Source organism: Adelges cooleyi, unplaced genomic scaffold (assembly GCF_023614345.1).
Source record: "Adelges cooleyi isolate 19-005CV unplaced genomic scaffold, UGA_ACOO_1.1 ACOO_flye_CR_arks_rails_tigmint_CR_PRNA_21, whole genome shotgun sequence".
In the NCBI taxonomy this organism is placed as follows: domain Eukaryota; kingdom Metazoa; phylum Arthropoda; class Insecta; order Hemiptera; family Adelgidae; genus Adelges; species Adelges cooleyi.
In genome coordinates this window covers 2,369,735-2,383,030 of record NW_026095871.1, presented here as the reverse complement: position 1 = coordinate 2,383,030, position 13,296 = coordinate 2,369,735, and the positions used below count along the sequence as shown (strand labels likewise).

The following is a 13,296-nucleotide window of genomic DNA, read 5'->3' as shown; positions in this document are numbered from 1 at the left end:
CCCAAATTGGACATTAGTAGAGACTAATAATAGCCTAATGTACAAATTAGTTTTATTTGATATATCGTTAAGTGATTAAATTGCTTCATAGTTAGTCCAATAGTTTTTAAAAACAATGGAAAAGTAAATAGCCAACATATTTATTGACAATACACATTTATAATAGTTATTACTGTTTTGTAATACTTACATAAGTGTAAGTATAAAGGAATATATTGTATAGGCCGTAAACATTTTAATTTTTTTGTATACTCACGTGTTTTGTAATTCTATGCATCTGTTCTAACTGCGGAAGCACTATAATATATGTAATTATTTGAGTTAAAAATACAAATACCTAATACATTAATTGTGACAAACCGTTTGCTCAGATTTGAAATAATATTTTCACTCCGATCGCGTTTGAATAACGTTGTAGTAAAATTATTATTTTTCAAATGGCAATGGCTCTTATTTCAGACATTCAAAGAGCGTCACATACATGATTATTATATTTTATCATACCCGTCGAACTAAAAAAAAAATATCCTGTTGTGTTAAGTATGCGTATGTGCATAATAGTTGTGTAGAGATATAAAAATATTAACATTATTTATAAACATACACTGTTGATTGATTCATATCAGCTGACTTTCTTAATTTCATAACAGAGGACTTCAGCGCAATAATGGACTAAGCCACAAATTTTCAATATTTAAGTTAATGGAATTAAAAATAACTATACTCCATAAAATTCAATGTAAAAAAGGTCTAAACTATTTTGGCGTTAGTCCGTTATTGCGCTGAACGCAAATCTGTGATGACAGGTGGTTCCAGTGCATTTGCCAAGATTTTGGATAGGTTCATTTGCATTTTTCTTCAACAACATCAAGTACAATGATTTAATCGTTTACATATCCACAGTACCGCGTCGTCGAGTCTTCACAAGATATACAAAAAACAATATGGCCTTTTTAGATGCATCTCATCTTAAAAATTACAAATGTTTCGAAAAGTATTTTTTGAAAATTCCTAATACTATATTATATTAATATCTAATAATATGCTATCACAACCCATTTTAAAATTGACATAAAACAAGAAGAGAAAATCGTAATTAACAAGAGGGTAGGGGGGGGGTAACTAGCAGAAATAAGGGTAGGAGCTGTGTGGAAACAATAAGGTGGGAATAATAAGGAAATCAGACAATGATAGGTATAATAACGACAAAAGCGTTAATTTGGAAAAATAAGTGGATAAGATACAAATTATATGAATGTTGATTTATATGATTGGACAAACCGATGAGATGTTATAAGATAGTTGCATTTTTCTTGATTTATCATACTGTACAACAAAAATTTGAACTTTTTTAGAAACAAGAGTCAACATAAATCTATTGTTTTCAGTGGTCCGAAACTGACCACAAATTAAATTTGTTTTGCATATTGCCCCCAAAATTGTACATAATAACTTTACAATACGGTATAGCTACCGTTAAATAATGCGACTTTTATTATGATTTTGTTCGATTTATTAATGCATTAAATATTTTGGCTTGATCGCATTTTAAATATGAAAAAACTTTTCATGAAATTCGATAGCGGAAATGAATCTTTCTTTTCAAGACACACCTATTGATATATTATTTTAAGAATCACATTAATGTAATAATAATTTTTTGAATAATATTTCCCAATACTTTCCAAGTGGGGCAACACGTGACTGAAAGTTCATATCAATCGAAACATTTTTAGGCGAGGTATATATAATAGTAAATAATTATATAATTATTTAAAATATATCTATGTTGTGTAAGCCACTTGTAAACTACAAACAATGGTGAGGTTTCTGATGTACAAAAAAATGTAAATACAATGTTGTTATCAATAGCATGATTTGTACATTGTGCAGTGTAAATACTAAATTATAATGGACACTTCAGTTTCAATTAAAGTATAAAACGTGTTACGTTATACTGTATCATTTTCATGATTAATGTATTATAGAGATTGATATTTTACTTACACACATTTGTATTTTTTGTCGATAGTATAATTGGAATTAATGTACAATGGAGGACAAAGGAATTGTTAATATACCAAATTAACCAAATTAAGATATATTTTTTTTTTTTTTTGGTAAACTACCAGTAAGACTTGTAAAATAATCATTTAAATTTGTTTCCTTTAATGAAAACAAATTGTATGTTAAAAATCACTTTAAATATAAAATGTACAAAATTTCGAATCACAAATACTTGTTGGAAAATAGGATACGTTTTTTTGTACAGCTGTGTTAAGTGATTTTATTTTATTGCCATGTTTTATTTGTTAATTTTTACTCGTGAAATTACTGAGGCGTGCTTAATACAAATAAAACGCTTGGTCGTAAAAAAGGCATTTTCAAAACGTATTGGCTAAACCTTTTTTAAAAAGCAGAGTAAAAGCTATTAAAAGTCCACCAACTAAACCTATTAGATTTTGTGGAAAAATTATTAATAAATTAAAGCAGTCAACTATAAACCATTTGTTTAAGGGACGGCAAAGTGGAAACTTTACAAGTGCCTCGCGGATTGTAAGTGTATGTCTAGTATATAATTTAAAATGCAATACTGTGATTTATTAATAAGAGTTAAAACTGCAATATACATACCTATAGTTGAAACTCAAATCGTACCAGAGTAGAATATCAAGATGTCATGTCATGCTTCACATTGGTTGTCTTATAAAATCAACAAATGAATTAATCGACCTTAGTAAAATAATAAAACAAATTGTGTCAGGCATTTTTATACAGAGTTGTAGTTAGGCCAATCGATCTATGAAAACAGTATATTTAATACATAACAAAAAAATAAATGATGCATATATTTCCCAGCTAACAAACTGGGATAAACCAATTTAAATAAATTGTAATAATTTTTTGTCTTGACATTTAATTTCTTATAAATACTGTTTACAAAATGTTGTTTTTAAATATTTACCTTATTTGAAAAAAATAAATAAATAAAAGATTTTGTTAACAATATATATAAGACACTACATTTCTGGCTAAAAAATATAATAAAAATATTTAAATTAGTTGGGCATTGTGGTAACAGCACTTAGTATATTATTATGTAATGATACAATTATTTTCAAATATAAAATATAATATTATAATTTGAATAACTTGAGTACGGTTAGTGCTGTCTAACGGCCATTTATAATACCATTGAATTTGTAGTAAGTTATAATTTATAATTATAACGAATCGCTATAGTTAGACATTATGAATATGCTGTATGGTTTTGTCGCCAAGTCACTCGTTTATACGATGCAGCTATCCAGCAGCCAATAATATAATATCACAATAAATGTTGCAACATCTGAATACAAGAGAGCGACACAACAATATAAATTAAAACATGTTTTTCTTAAATTGTTACAAAAAATACTTAAAAGAAATGTTAAGTAATTTCTCAGTTTGAGGGTAAAGCAGTTAAAATGTATTTATTTATAATACACTATAAATATAGATTTTGGAGACAAATATGGGTTTACAAACATGAAATTTAACACACGGCCGGTTAGGTTAGGTTTATATTATAAACATCAAATAATTATACTAAACAAAACAAAAATCTAGAAATTACCCCTTCACCCAATTGCTGCCTTAAAACCTGCTCATAAAAAGGGGACTTTAATTTTTATTTAAAATTGTTAAAAATTGAGGTTTTGTGTAAATGTTCGTTTTAGTACGGTAATATAATAAAGAATATATAGCAGTCGTTTACAAATTCAAAAGACAAGCAAATTGTTTTGATACCTATGCCGTATATGCTTATATTAAGCTAGCAGAAGTAAAAAAAAAACACATGATACACTGATAAAAGTCAATATGGAACGTTGAAAGAATAAAATAAAATATATTATATATTTTATAAATTTAAAACCAAACAAATTGGTTTCATATGTTACTTTAGAATATTGGCTATTAAAAGATTCAATATTAAATTTCAAATTGTGAAAAAATGGCTGTAAAGGAAATTGAAAGTGGGTGGTTTTTAAGGAATTTTATATAGGCAATATTTATTGAAAAAAGTAGTTCTAATAAATTTCGACTATATCAATTTTGTTTACGTTAAATTGAACAAGCTTTTTAATTTTGAGTCTGGGTGTGCTAAGGCCCCGCTAGCGCCCCCCTCCCTTAGTTGCGCCTATGCGTCTGTGTACATACAAAATTATATAAGGAACAATATTTTATATTACCATTGCCGACGAAAATGCAATCTAACCGCAGACCTACGCACCTTAATAATTACAGGAAAGCAGTGAGTATTTCAGTACTGATAAAATAAGCTTAAACAAAAATAACGTTAGTTTCGAGAAACTATTCGCTCTATCTAGTGATGGATATCGCTTTGTTTAGCGAATTTGTTGTTGGTTTACCCCACAGACATAAGTCATAAGACAAATAACAATCTGATATTTTTTACAATAAACTGTAAACAGTTACCGGATAATTTATTTGGATCTCCAGCGGTGTTATTATCTTTAACGTGTCTTGCGATTACAGAAACCGACGATTATTTATTTATTTATTTTTTGCATAAAAATTAAAAACAATATTATAACCGACTGCACGTCAGGAAAACGTGGTACCACAGTTATACCGCTAGATTGCACCACGGTTACGACCACGAACATAATAACTGCATAATATTATACCAAAATTCTCTTATCATTTTCGTTTGTGATAACGATAACAATTGTTTACAATTCGGTATTATTATTTACTACGAATCAAATTAAAACATCGAGTATGAAATGTTTCATAATTAGATAGGTACATATTGTTTAAATATTTTTCCCAAGTGATGTGCATTTTAAATAATTTCCACGAGTAGTCATTAAAGTGTCTCAGTAAGTGGTGTGCGTCATAACTGTTTAACTATTTATTAATTTAGACTATTTACTAGGTATTTTTAGTATTGTTCAATAATTATTGTTGTACTTTACAGAAATAACGCAAACTCATCATGTGGGATATTATGGTTTACGCATTTTCGATGTTCCTCACCGGGGCATTACTGTTCTTGATGGTGTACTCTGTATCCTTTATAAAAATATAGCCTACTCATATTGTTGACAAATTATCTTCATTTTTAATATGTAAGTTTTGGTTCTTGCGAACAGAAGACATAGTTTACAATAACTAATTAAGTATATATTTAAAAAATAGCTGGTGTGGTCGTGTAATATTTGTTTTTAAATTGGTGTTTATTCCATACTAATTTGTTATCTGTTAAATTTTTGATGTCATTGGATTTGCTTAGACCATAGAATTAGGATTATTTTATGCAATGAGGTCACAATAGAAATATATTTTATTTGGCTTAGACATAAATTTGTATCTAAAAAACGACTCATTTCATGGATACAGCATTTTCTATAGGTCAATCTTATTTAGCTGTAATGCTCATAAGCTTTAATCGACTACTATTCGTAGACTTTTATTGCTAACTCTCCTCATACAGTACCTCGTCATAGTTAAGTTGCTGGTAATACCGCTCGTTTACTTGAATTGTGACACGGTACTTTGCTAATAATTTAATCAACAGCTTAAAACATGTTTTTTTTTTACAATCTTGATGGTATTAAAATTAATATTTTTTTACGTTTAAAAAAGAAAAGGATTTTTTGCCTCGGTTAATCATTGAAAAATTTACGGCTGTAGTTAAATTTATTTTATCAGTCGGCATACAAAATAAAGCACAATACATAATATGTTTAACTAATAAATTATTCATGTGTTTTACAATGCAATGGCGTTTTTTATTTTTTTCCTTTACTAAGATATTTATATAGATTATAACAATATCGGATCTCGAATGTGATTACCTAAATGCTCAAGAATGTTGTTCTAGATTAAATTTTGTAAGTAAAATTTCGTTTGAAAAACATCATCACGATATTTGTAATTATTACAGTATTGTATTTTTTTCCAGTGGGTTAAACCGAAAATCGTCGCAGAATCACTGTTAGTCGTTGGGTTCTTATCGGACTTCAACTGGAGCCTAGCATTAGTAAACATACCACCATTAGCATGGTTAATACGCGAGTAAGTTCAAATACTTATTTTATTTACAGACAGTGATTTTTTAGTTGTAGAAAGTTATACAACACTTTTGTTGACTTGTACTTTTAAAATCAAATTGGATGAAAATTAATTAATTTGTTCCAACTAAGAATTTTCATATAAAAATGGAGAAAATAAAAATGTTAACTAAAATAATAACTATGAAAAATCAATATCATTATAGAACCAATAAATAATATTGATATCTACAAAGTTAAACATTTTTTTTCTTTAACAATTTAAAAATGTTTGCTTAATTCATTAGTCACAATAGTCAACTAATAATTGTTGCCGCAATTGTGATTCATTTTATATTTTTGCTGTCTAAACGATGCAAAATTAAAAAAAGTATGAAGAAATTAAAAACAAAAGTTCTTGGGTTTTTTTTCAAATACAATATAACGTGATAATTAATAGTCGAAGCTTTTTAATTAATCAACTTTTTTTTTCTAAACACTTAATCAATAAATTACATACTATTTGAGACAAACAACAATTTTATGAGCAAAACTCTTAAAAATATCAAACCACCCATTTGGATAAACAAAAAAAAAGTTTTCTTTCCTTAATTGTTATTGTTTTAAATAAAAATAAAAAATTTAATATTTAATAATACTTTTTTTACAAGTTTTTAGCGTATTATATAGATTATATTAGCGAATTTTATAGTTTTGTTGCAAATTTAAAAAAAAAATTTTAATTTGCTTAAACATATAATTATTACTTATAAGGCTATAAAAGGTTATTTTTTTTTTTTTGACAAGATTTAAACTGTAAAAGTCATGTTGACATATATATTTATTATTATTATTTTTTTTTTTTAACAGGTATATGATGATACCCAGAGGTAATATGGGACTGTACGATCCAACTGAAATACACCACCGTGGTCAGATACGTAAAAGCATGAGGGGTTTCGTTATATTTACCGGATGGTATCTTCTCACGTTTTTCTTTTATTTGTACTTGTAAGTATTTCGACCGTTTTTGTTTCGGTGTTATCATAAGTATTTGTTAATGATTTCTATGTTTGTTTTTAGTATGATATTGTCCGTGTTAAAAGGCAATCCCTTGGAGACTGAAGATCCGTTGCACGTTGATAAATTCTAGTCAGACGCACACAATTGTTGTTATTTATAGTACAATTTATATTGTACGATTTTCTCTGTATTAACTTTTACTATAAGTAATAAGTAAGTGCTTATCGATACCGCATCATTTAAAATTTGTGTAGTGGTGTTTGAGTTATTTTATTTTTAACTGTAAGTTTAGGTTCCATATTTAAAATTTTATTTTTATCATGTTGAAAATGTATACTGTGTAACTAACTAATGTGGTAAATTTTAGTATTATTATATTTAAAGTATAGCTTTGATTTCCTAAAATAATACATTCTTCTAAATCGGTATTATAAAACATAATGCAAACAGTTTAATACATTCGAAACTATAGTTTTTATTTAATTTTCAAGGTACAGTTAAAAAATTGATTGTATTAAACACAATGTAACGTTTAAAGAGAAAAAAGTTTAATGTGTCGGATCAGCGCACAAATTATGTTAATTGTATTTTACTGAAATTAGGATAAAATATGTATTTGTGAATAATAATTATTAACAACTGTAAACATTTTACTTAAGCATAATAAATATAGTATTGTTTATTCTTTAAATAAAGACTGAATTAGGTTTGCGACAACGGTAGATTACGAAACAATAATTGTTTTGGAAACCATTTTAATAATGCCGTGCAGTTGCTTTTGGGAAAACGATATACACTGCTTGCAAGTAGCATTGCTTACCTATTTAATCTTTTTATAAATTATAGTTTGGACGCGTTTTTTGTTATAAAGAAGACAAATTTGTTCAATAGAAAATTGTATTTTTAACAACACTTCATTATATTTAGCAAAAGGTGTATAAATGATGAGAAAATAGTGTAAAATTGATGTAATAATTGCTGATTCACACTGTTAAATTATTGAAAAGACGATTCGAAACTTTTTTTGTTAGACCGTTAAAAAGTGATTAATATTAGTATTTTATATCAACAATTTAATACTCACCCATTTTAAAAAAAAAAACTATAGCCGAGTCAACTTTATAAAAGGCTAAGCACGTTAAAGTTCTCTCATTTGTTTGCTGATAAAAAAATAAATGAACACCTAATGACAGTGATAGATTCGGTTTAGACTAAAAAGTGAAACGATAAACTTTTTGATAAAATTAAAAGTTTAATCTTCTAAAATATATTCCATCGAAAGTAGGTTGTTATCAAGAAAATGTCATCTATACCGACTATAGCTAGGAGGCTCGTTTAGTGTTTTGACGCAAAGTTGAGAAGGTGAATTGGTTTTTTTAATGATGTGATCGTTTTCAACTTCGATTTGCTTACTCGTTTACATAATATATATAACAAAGCCTAAAAATGTTATCAGTTATAGTTAGACGCTTCTACATTTCTAGCTTTAGTTAAAAATCTAACGAATTTTTTTTTTATGTCTGGAATATGAACCGATTTCATCATTGACAATTTAGATATAATACCCGAAAGGTAACTTATTCGACCAAAGATGTAAAAAGCTCACCCCTTCATCAACAGTCAACGTATATCTGAAAATATTATCATCAGGCAGTTAACTACGTTATATGGGAAACGATTGGGAAATTTTCTGATAAAATATTAATTACATTTTCCCATTTCGAGCTGCGTTTTGAAACGATAAACAGCAACGGTAAACGAGTAGGGTTAAAACTGAAAAATTAATAACTTTGTTATTTATGTTATGAACGTCGCGACGCTTTCTTGGGATTTAGAACTTGTTGGCATTGTTTATGAATAATTATAAACCCCCTCGGGAAAATTTTAAAGAAAGCCTCTTAACTAAAAAGAAAACTACAAAGGTCTGAAACAATGCAAATGTTGAGACATAATTTTTGAATAATCACCTACAACAAACTTTTCTTTCTGGCATAAAAAAAGTAGTAAGCCAATGACGAAGCGTTGCTGATTTCTGAGTGTCTGTTGTCTGTGTTTGTACTTGCAGAGGCTACGTGTTTTTTTTAAAGAGTTAGCAAAGTAGGGTCAAAGCAATAATTAAATTGAAATTCATCAAAACGCTTCGATCCGAAATGCGAATAGTAATAATCCAGCATAGTATTAACCAGTATGTAGAATTACAAGAAACAAGTTGACACATCTACTATCAAAGTAAGTACCATGCAATTAACAAAATATATAAATGCTATTTTTATGAAATAAAGAAAGTTTTCCCAAATTTCATAAATGTAAACGTTAACACGTTTTAACCGAAAAATGATCGGATCATAACTATATTTTTTATGATTGACGTATTTTATTTCAATTTTTTTTTATAACAATTTTTTTTTTAAAGGGTACAGGGAAAAAACCAGCAAAGTCACTTTTTAAAATTGGCAATTTTTTGTTATACAATTCGTTTTGATACAAAACTAATCTGTTCTTTACTTTTAAGCACGATTATAAACAAAAATATACAATATTTTTAAAAGTTTAAAGTATTTCTTTAACATTTCAAAACATATTTTAGCATTACTTAGGTTTAAACATGTTTTTCTTATATAAGAAAAAAGTGACTGCTGGTTTTTTCCCTGTACCCTTCAAATATACTGGATTATAGTATATATTATATTAGTATATTATAGTATAAAAATTATGGATTTTAAATATTTTATATTTATTTTTTTTTGGATGTATGTATTTTGACAAATTCATTTGGAAAATGTACCGCAGAAACTGTTGTAATAATAACCAACAAAATTATTTACAAAAAAAAAAAGACAAAACTACAATAATTGTTTAAAAACAACGCGGCTTGCGTAAAAACAGCACCCAAAAAAAAAAATATATATCGACGGGTAAACAATATATTGTATTTTATAGGAATTATTGTACTTATAAGCGTGGTTTTTGTACAACGCATTTTATCTTACATGCATAGTGTAGGAGGTATGTAAATACGTTGAACAATAATTTATTAAGTTGTTTTTGCGTTTTGTTATTTTTTTTTAGGTCAATATGGCCAAATTTTAACTAACAACAGGTGTTCTGAGACCTTATAGATCACGGTTCAGCTTGTTAATGTGCCTATTTCTGGATACGACGAATCCATTTGCCGTGCCACAAGCAGTAACCATACTTGCTCATACTTGACGCCAACCTTCAGACTCCAAGTATTTAATCATATTTACGGTAACCTCGGTAACCCGGTAGACAACGCTACAAGACATATCTGCTAAAACTGTCACTAGAGCACTCGGTTTCTCCTGGGTCAGGCGCTTTGCAGTTCCACTTCAAATCTGACACGATGACACCAACTGACTTTGTTCTCGTTTTGTGCGTACTGTCGGTATTTTCGGGTAATAAGCATTATATATACTTTTTTTTTATTATTATTACGTGAATTAACATAGCAGTAAAAGATACTGTTTGCTTATTATAATTGAATGTCGCATAATGTGGTTAATTAATTTACAGGTACAAACGTTTGTAACGCCGTACGGCCAGGACCAGTTAAGGATGACATTGTTGTTTTTTTCGAACAACGTAATTATTTAAAAATAAATAACTATTATTTGTAATCTATAGTAATTTCAATATCACACAGCCTTAAAAGTGTAATATTTTGTATGAGTTTTTCGTAACTTAATTATTAAATTATAATGCATTTCATTCGTTAAAAACGATTTTCTATCAATTACAAACCGGAATTTAAAATTCGGGATTTTCACAAAAAAACGAAATTTTAGCCTTTTAAAAATGTAATAAACATTTAGACAATATAAAACAGCGTAACCAAGTAAAATGTTTTTGATGAAAATTAAAAAAAAAAAAACATAAAACCGAAAAGAAATTATTTTTGGATTTAATGAAATCCAAGAGCAATTTATCGTTATTGTATTAAAATAAAGTATTTATTCTATTTTAAAATTGCGTTTTTTTGTCAAAATTCGGATTTTTGAATTCTCATCACAATTAGCAATACGTTTCCTATTAATTACATATTTGTGATATTTAGTTTCAAAAATTATCACTAATAAATAAATGAAAAATTGACTTTTTGTATTAAACTTGTATATTTTTTTTTAGCAAATGCGTATCCTATCAAGTATAACGGTAAAACTGGGGATGGTATGCAGTTTTCTTATATTATGTTACGAACATAGCATTGTATTTACTGCTTTACAATAACAGTATATATATATTTTTTTTTCCAGAAAGTAATTTGAATCTAGCAAGTATGTGTTTTTACTATACAACTATTTATTTTATAAAATACCTTTTTAGTTAGTCAATTTTAGTTAACTTGTTTCTTTAAATTGACATCTTAAATCGAATAAGAGTGTGGTAAGAACTTTTCGTAAGAGCGCATTAACATGTGATTCTTATGTGCGTGAACACTGGACAGTGGGCACAATTACCTTTATTAAAATGTACATTAATTATGTATGATGTAATATATGTATACATTTAGAGGTATATCTATAATTTTGTTGCATAATCCACCCAATCAACCACAATTCTGACAATCTGTATGATTTTTACTTAGATTTGGTAAAGCGATTAACTTATAACACTAGATTATTTTAATTAATGTTGAACTTTAAAAAATTGGGCATAAATTTATGATATGCAAACAAGCCATGTTGTAAAGTACAAACTTAATATTCGGTATGTATTTTCTTACTTTAGGGGGCAGGCGTATTGCAACTATGACCCCAGAGTAAGTACATACATATTTTTTTATTATTACTCGCTTAGTGTTTTTTATAATGTACTGTAATCGTTATTCTGTGGTAACTGATCTGTCACAATTAGGGACGTTGTTTGCAATAATTATCGCGTTGAAGTCGTTTATAGTTTGGTATCATATTTTTTTGATTTATTTTAGGAATACTTTTAAAATTAAAGACATCTGATGTTTTTATTATTATTTTATTGGTCGACCGCCGACCGATAGCCGTCGAGGTCTATTGAGAGGATGGGGAGAGAGGTTGTATTCGTGATCCGTCTTCATTAGTGTAAAAGACAAAACTTTAAAGTTAGTGCAGTTTTAGATATAGAGCCGTACAATAAAGTAACGAATGATTTGAACAACTTTCTGAGCATGCAGACTTGTTATCATTTCTTTATGACATTTCTCAAATACAAAGTACTGATGAACTTACGACTTACTTTTAAGATCTACAAATTACACTTTGGTACATCGGACAATGGTTTAACTTCTGCCATTGATTCAGTCGAATTACACGATAGCTTTGCAAAGATCCCCAATTTGTTTTGCAGAATATATTTGCAAAAAACAGTTAGTTGAACTGTTTCCCAATACTTTTATCGCCTTAAGAATCCTCTTAAAACTTCCCGTGACGGCGGCCACAGCGCCGAGAAGCATTTAGGAATTATCTGCGATCTCAAATGTCACAAGGTCGTTTATCGTGGGTCTTGCAATGATTTCAATCGAGAAGGAATTGGGAATTATATTGCATATTTCCTTGTACATGCTAGTGAAGTCTACTAGTCGATAAATGTATTTATAAGTACTAAATAATATGTCTAACCAATTGCACACTATTTATAAATAAATATAATGTACACAGAATTTGCTTATTTTGTTATTTTTTTTTTATACAAACAAATATTAGACGTAAAAAATATTTCGCTTAAAAAAAAGTTTGGCGGCGCGGCAGAACTTGAGTTTGTCTAGATGTGTTTAAACACTTGAGCCGGGCCTGATTATTATAGAAATAGAATGACATCAGTAAACCCTTCTTTTAAAATAGTTGTCATTATTTTGCTTTGTCATCATGTATTATACTTACAAATTTTGAAATATTTTCCAGACATGCACAATACCGTAGTTTCGCACCTCTAGCTAATGAGGACGGGACGTTTGATAAAAACATTGCTGTTGCAATTGGTGATATTTATATACAAGCCTTAATAGAAAGTAAAATTGAAAAAGATCTCAAAGAATTGAGAGATGCTCCTTCGGGAAGTTCAAGTTAACGATACTCTAACAATTTTTTGTTTAATGTTTTATGCACTCACATAGTAATAGTCCACAATTATTATATTTTTGTCAACACTCATATTGTTTCTGTATTATCTGAATTGTTATATTTAATAAAACAAAGCTTAAAAACGTTGAATATAATTG

General features: G+C 28.0%; 2 protein-coding genes across 4 annotated transcripts; both read left to right on the top strand.

Moving 5' to 3' along the window:
* The first annotated feature begins 4,733 nt into the window (after positions 1–4,733).
* On the top strand, positions 4,734–7,726 carry LOC126834402 (protein cornichon homolog 4). Of its 3 annotated transcripts, none has more exons than XM_050566292.1 (6): positions 4,734–4,895; positions 4,985–5,074; positions 5,832–5,900; positions 5,972–6,084; positions 6,930–7,070; positions 7,143–7,726. In XM_050566292.1, exons 2-6 carry the CDS (start codon positions 5,003–5,005, stop codon positions 7,210–7,212), a joined length of 465 nt encoding a protein of 154 aa, XP_050422249.1. In that variant the 5' UTR covers positions 4,734–4,895; positions 4,985–5,002; the 3' UTR covers positions 7,213–7,726. The 3 variants fall into 3 exon arrangements, with proteins under 3 accessions (XP_050422249.1, XP_050422248.1, XP_050422250.1); XM_050566291.1 differs by having other exon boundaries at positions 4,735–4,886; positions 7,143–7,725; XM_050566293.1 differs by having other exon boundaries at positions 4,742–4,809.
* Positions 7,727–10,168: 2,442 nt separating this feature from the next.
* Positions 10,169–13,281, top strand: LOC126834403 (uncharacterized). The gene is made up of 6 exons (XM_050566294.1): positions 10,169–10,498; positions 10,617–10,685; positions 11,229–11,270; positions 11,357–11,377; positions 11,832–11,862; positions 12,980–13,281. The coding sequence occupies exons 1-6, from the start codon at positions 10,447–10,449 to the stop codon at positions 13,143–13,145; spliced, it is 381 nt and encodes a 126-aa protein (XP_050422251.1). The 5' UTR covers positions 10,169–10,446; the 3' UTR covers positions 13,146–13,281.
* Positions 13,282–13,296: the final 15 nt, after the last annotated feature.

Coding starts and splice junctions, on each gene's coding strand:
- LOC126834402 (XM_050566292.1), top strand. CDS start 5,003: ATGTGGGATATTATGGTTTACGCATTTTCGATGTTCCTCACCGGGGCA. Junction 6,085..6,929: donor TTAGCATGGTTAATACGCGA/GTAAGTTCAAAT, acceptor TTTTTTTAACAG/GTATATGATGATACCCAGAG. Junction 7,071..7,142: donor TTTTTCTTTTATTTGTACTT/GTAAGTATTTCG, acceptor GTTTGTTTTTAG/TATGATATTGTCCGTGTTAA.
- LOC126834403 (XM_050566294.1), top strand. CDS start 10,447: ATGACACCAACTGACTTTGTTCTCGTTTTGTGCGTACTGTCGGTATTT. Junction 10,686..11,228: donor TGTTGTTTTTTTCGAACAAC/GTAATTATTTAA, acceptor ATTTTTTTTTAG/CAAATGCGTATCCTATCAAG. Junction 11,378..11,831: donor AAGTAATTTGAATCTAGCAA/GTATGTGTTTTT, acceptor TTCTTACTTTAG/GGGGCAGGCGTATTGCAACT.